We start from the raw sequence: 4,273 nt of genomic DNA, 5'->3' as shown, positions 1-4,273 counted from the left end.
TTTTAAGGAAAGTTTTGATCATGCTAATGAGATGGTGGTCTCAGAAAAATGTGTAACAAAAATATTATACTGATGGTTATGTTATATATGGTTAATGTATTCCACAATGAGGAAATTAATTTGTTACCATAGTGATTCAAAAACAACAGATGATAAATAACACAATAAATTACATTAAATTAAATAAATGAAGAAAATATTAAATCTCTAGCATCTATTATGAAGATGTACTCAAAGAAGAGCATTTTTTTTAACCAATGACTCATAAAAAACAGAAAAAATTAGAAGATGATTTACAAAAGTATGTATAAAAGAAACCACATAAACATTATTGTAGATAAAGATTTAAAGTTTAGGGACCTACCAGGCTGAGGAATGTAAGAAATGCCTCCTGAAAGATTAAAAACAAGTGTTTTTTTTTTTTTAAGTCTTAAAAAAGTTGATAAAAGTGTATTTATTTTCTTCTACAAACCAATCTTCTGAGTCCTCTGTTTCCACAGAAGCCACTGCTGAGGGATGGTGTCCTACAATTAGGAAAGAAGACAGCTTGGAAACATATTTTGATGGGATAAACCCTTTGAGAGTTTTAGGTCAAACCTTATCCGGTTGCTGTGACATCAGAGTCCACATAACCAGCTCCATGGCTGTTAACAGATTGGGAAAGCGGCCCCAGCGCCAGGCGGACTCCAGATCCTCCAGAACCTTTGCCACTGGTTCTCCTGGCCACACACTTTGCTGCAGGAGCACTAAATAGTGTGAGGGAACCAGCTAATAAAACTGAAAATCTATTCTACAGTTTGACATAATGCTTCCTACCTCAGGCTGAGCTCGGAGATCCTGTATCCAGTTGTAGATGATAGTTTTAGCCTTCTGCACTTCCTCTACGTTCATGAAATCGAGCTGGCTTTCCTCAGTCTTCTCTGGCCAGCCGTCAGTCTGCATGGGCCTCTTCTAAACACAGAACGAACATATTCTAGCAAATGTATTTCTATTAATAGAAACATACTTAAGAATGGGCCGCAGATCGCCTGAGTTATTTCTTTTTTCTAGATGTTTCTAGACAATCACCTTGCTCTCCAGCATGTTTGCCCACTGCAGGGTGAAGATCCTGCAGAGGGACGTTGGCCAGGTGTCGTCCTGGTTAAAGATGTGCTCCAGAACCACGGATCTCTGAAGAGGGAGGATAAACGCAGGCATGAAAACAGGATATTGAGCAAGAATGAAAGGTGTAGAAGACACTCTGAGGAAGAGACAGGAAGAAGTTGAGGTTCTCTTTGAGAGAGACAAGGATGGATAGGGTCAGGATAGAGAGAAGGAACTACTAGGAAAGAAGCTTAGAGGAAGACCTAATAGGAGGATGTGAGTGTGGTTGGTGTGAGTGAGGAGGATTTGAACGAGGTAAATTATTTACTGTGCTTTACAAAAATAAGAATAAAGTGAAAATTCTTAACCTGTTGTCAGATTATCTTTAAATAAGCAATGATGAAATCTGCCAATGGGATAGGAAAAAGGTTTTACCAAGAATTCCTATTTTAAAATCTAGTCACTAAACATATATTTTTTTAACTATTTGCTATTTAAAAACTTTATTGATAAGATTTCTTGTAAGAAAAAAAAATTAAAGCAATTTCTCCCGAAAAGGGGGTCTTCTTGCTTTTTTAACATTCTGTTTTGGCAGTGGGGCAACACCTGAGACAAAGAAAAGGCAAAGAAGAAGAAGAAGTATGAAGTGCAAATTGGGAAAATATTCATTAAGATTACTTTTTATCTTCTCAATTTGGATGAAAAGACTGAAATTTTTATTGACCAATGAGGGAAAGTTCTTGCAGTAGGACGGCAAGTTTTTTTTTTCGTGGAAGAAATCCTGGTTTATCAGCTTTTAGTGAACAAAATAGAGCTTCATTACACACTGATGTAAATGAAAACACACAAAAAGTTTGTTTTGCCTTCACTAGGCCATCAATTTTAGGATTCAAATCCCGTGTAAAAACAAAAATTTACAATGTCATTGTCAGTGTGCAAAATCCAAAGAAATGCCCAAAACTCTTTTCCTGCATTTGCTGCTTTTGCTTTACTCCCCCTAGTGGCGGAATTGCGCATTGCGGTCATTCCTTAACATAACCAGAACTCGCCACAGGAATGGGCTAGAAACTTGCTTTTTTATTTCAACATCCTTATATTTTTTTCTTTTCATGACTGGACTGGATCAAACTATCTGGTGGGCTGCATACGGTCCAGTGGTTTCACAAGGTTAAAGACCCACTCCTGTCATCTATTGAAGTGGTCTTTTAATTACAATTTTGTCATTTTTAGACAAAATAAAAAAAAATGTTTTCTAGGACATAGTTTCTGCAGAGTGGTGTTGGCATGAAGTAAGCCCACATCCACTCCCCGTCATCCATTTGTACAGTCTCCTAATAGCTTACAGCCCCTCAACAAAAATGCTGGCAATATTGGAACAAAGACGTTCATGGATCTATTTAAATGGATGCATCTGAATGGGGCGGAGCAATTCATTTTAAGCTTAATTTTCCATATACCCTCCATCATCAAACAAATGCCACAAGAACATGTTAAAAACACCAACATTTTTATTGGAGTGAGTCTTTAAGTCATAAAAACCTTGACTGAGGAGTGTAAAGCCGTGAGGGCCCATTACCTGACACACTCTTTTCAGCTCTCCTGCGAGCTCCGCAACAAACAGCTGATCCTCATCCAAAGGCTCCTTCTTGGACCTCTTTGCCTTTTTGTGAATCTCCTGTGAACAAAGTAAAGGAGAGATTATTTAGATCGGGAAAGAGCGTTCCCACCATTTACATAACGTTGGTTCATAAGTGCTTCACAAAGGAGCCTGATTAAAATGCACATTGTGGCTCCGATCCTGTCAGTGAAACAGAGTCAGCACTCCTGCCAGACGAAGCAATGCGTGAAATTGCTCTTTCTTTACTTTTATTTTTTCTGTAACTGAAATGCTCAGTCATGTGACGCAGTGACAGCGTTGCCGTGTCACCTGAAGTATCAAGGTGACACAAAAGAGATTTCAACTTTAAACATAAAAAAAGCAAACCTTGTTTTTGGCAATTAAGTTTTTGGCCGGCTCCACCATGAAATGAAAACACTGCATCATCTTGTCGGCTTTTCTGTGCAAATCCTGCAAGAAAATAAAAAAAAACAATACATACAAATATTTATTTTTTTTTTGTAATTGACAGTGTGTGTACAACCATAACACTCATAGTTACACATTACTGCAGCAGTAAGTGTCCTTTGAGGACTGGAGGGCAGCTAATGTTTACCTCCAAAACAGCAGCACGTCATGGAGATTATTAAACGTGTGACGGAAACTCTGCATTGTTGCTCAGAAAACAAAGTGTGGTCATAACAGCACGTTGAAGGAGAGGCATGTTGGGTAATGAGATTATGAAAAGTCCCAAACAATAATACTGGAACAAAGTGTTGCAGAAGTGATGATTAAATGAACCAGAATTAAACAGTTTAACACTAAACAGATTTATTTTTTCTTTTGTATAATAGATTAATTGGGCTGCAGGTTATTCCTATGGTCTGAACTGACTACTTTGTGCACCTAAAGGGTGAAAACGTGCTTATCTGCAGTTTTATTGCATGCAACTTTGAAAAATGATTGCATGCAATAAGTTGCAGAATCATTTTAGTCTTAAGTTAGCTATAGAAACTTCATTTATATGCACATTTAAATAACTCAATAAATAAATCAAAACAAAACGATCCCCTCAGCTTGTTTTATTCATGCTGTGACATAACATGACAGTGCAGTTTTTGACAGTGACCCAGTTGCACAGCAGCTGAGGATTGGTAAACATAATGCATAATAGCTGCAGTGATAATCTAGAAGACGCTGCAAAAACATTGTTATGCTGCTGCTGCTGCTAAGAGGCTTGCTTTGGGGATTGCACCTGGTTATGGCAGTGAAGGCTCGTCCCCGCAGTGCGTTTATTTGACAGAAATCGAGCTGTTAGTACCGGGTTTATTATTCCGTACTTACCTGTAACCCGAGATGACTGTGAAAGTTTTCTTTTCTTAGAGAGATGACAGCCAGCAGGAGCTCTGCAGCGATGTGTCTGGTCTGCGTGCTGCAGTGTTTGACCTTGTTTACAAACGGACTGAAAGTCAGCGCTTCGGGTGGACTCGGCTTTCTCCGTCGTGACGTCAGCGACGCCGAGGACGCTTCTCTTACTGAAACAGAGATTTCCTTTATTTTAATCTTAGCAGTCATCGTTTTTTTTAAATAATT

At 38.4% G+C, this 4,273-nt stretch overlaps 1 protein-coding gene across 2 annotated transcripts in view; it reads right to left on the bottom strand.

Moving 5' to 3' along the window:
* The window catches only part of si:ch211-120g10.1 (E3 ubiquitin-protein ligase TRIM69), a 6,075-nt gene extending 1,816 nt beyond the window's left edge, over positions 1 to 4,259 (bottom strand). The window contains exons 1-8 of one of the 2 annotated variants that reach the window (XM_024271858.2): positions 4,025 to 4,259; positions 3,068 to 3,151; positions 2,660 to 2,758; positions 1,069 to 1,170; positions 817 to 951; positions 598 to 735; positions 473 to 524; positions 365 to 391 (exon numbers count right to left, since the gene is read on the bottom strand). In XM_024271858.2, coding sequence (XP_024127626.1) covers positions 365 to 391; positions 473 to 524; positions 598 to 735; positions 817 to 951; positions 1,069 to 1,170; positions 2,660 to 2,758; positions 3,068 to 3,151; positions 4,025 to 4,255 — 868 coding nt within the window. In that variant the 5' untranslated portion in view covers positions 4,256 to 4,259. The remainder of the gene's footprint in view (positions 1 to 364; positions 392 to 472; positions 525 to 597; positions 736 to 816; positions 952 to 1,068; positions 1,171 to 2,659; positions 2,759 to 3,067; positions 3,152 to 4,024) is intronic. The other variant, XM_036213325.1, reaches the window with a different exon arrangement.
* Between the last annotated feature and the right edge of the window lie 14 nt (positions 4,260 to 4,273).

This window comes from Oryzias melastigma, linkage group LG8, assembly GCF_002922805.2.
Source record: "Oryzias melastigma strain HK-1 linkage group LG8, ASM292280v2, whole genome shotgun sequence".
NCBI classification, from domain to species: Eukaryota; Metazoa; Chordata; class Actinopteri; order Beloniformes; family Adrianichthyidae; genus Oryzias; species Oryzias melastigma.
The sequence above is the reverse complement of the archived record's forward strand: the minus strand, read 5'-3'. Positions and strand labels throughout refer to the sequence as shown.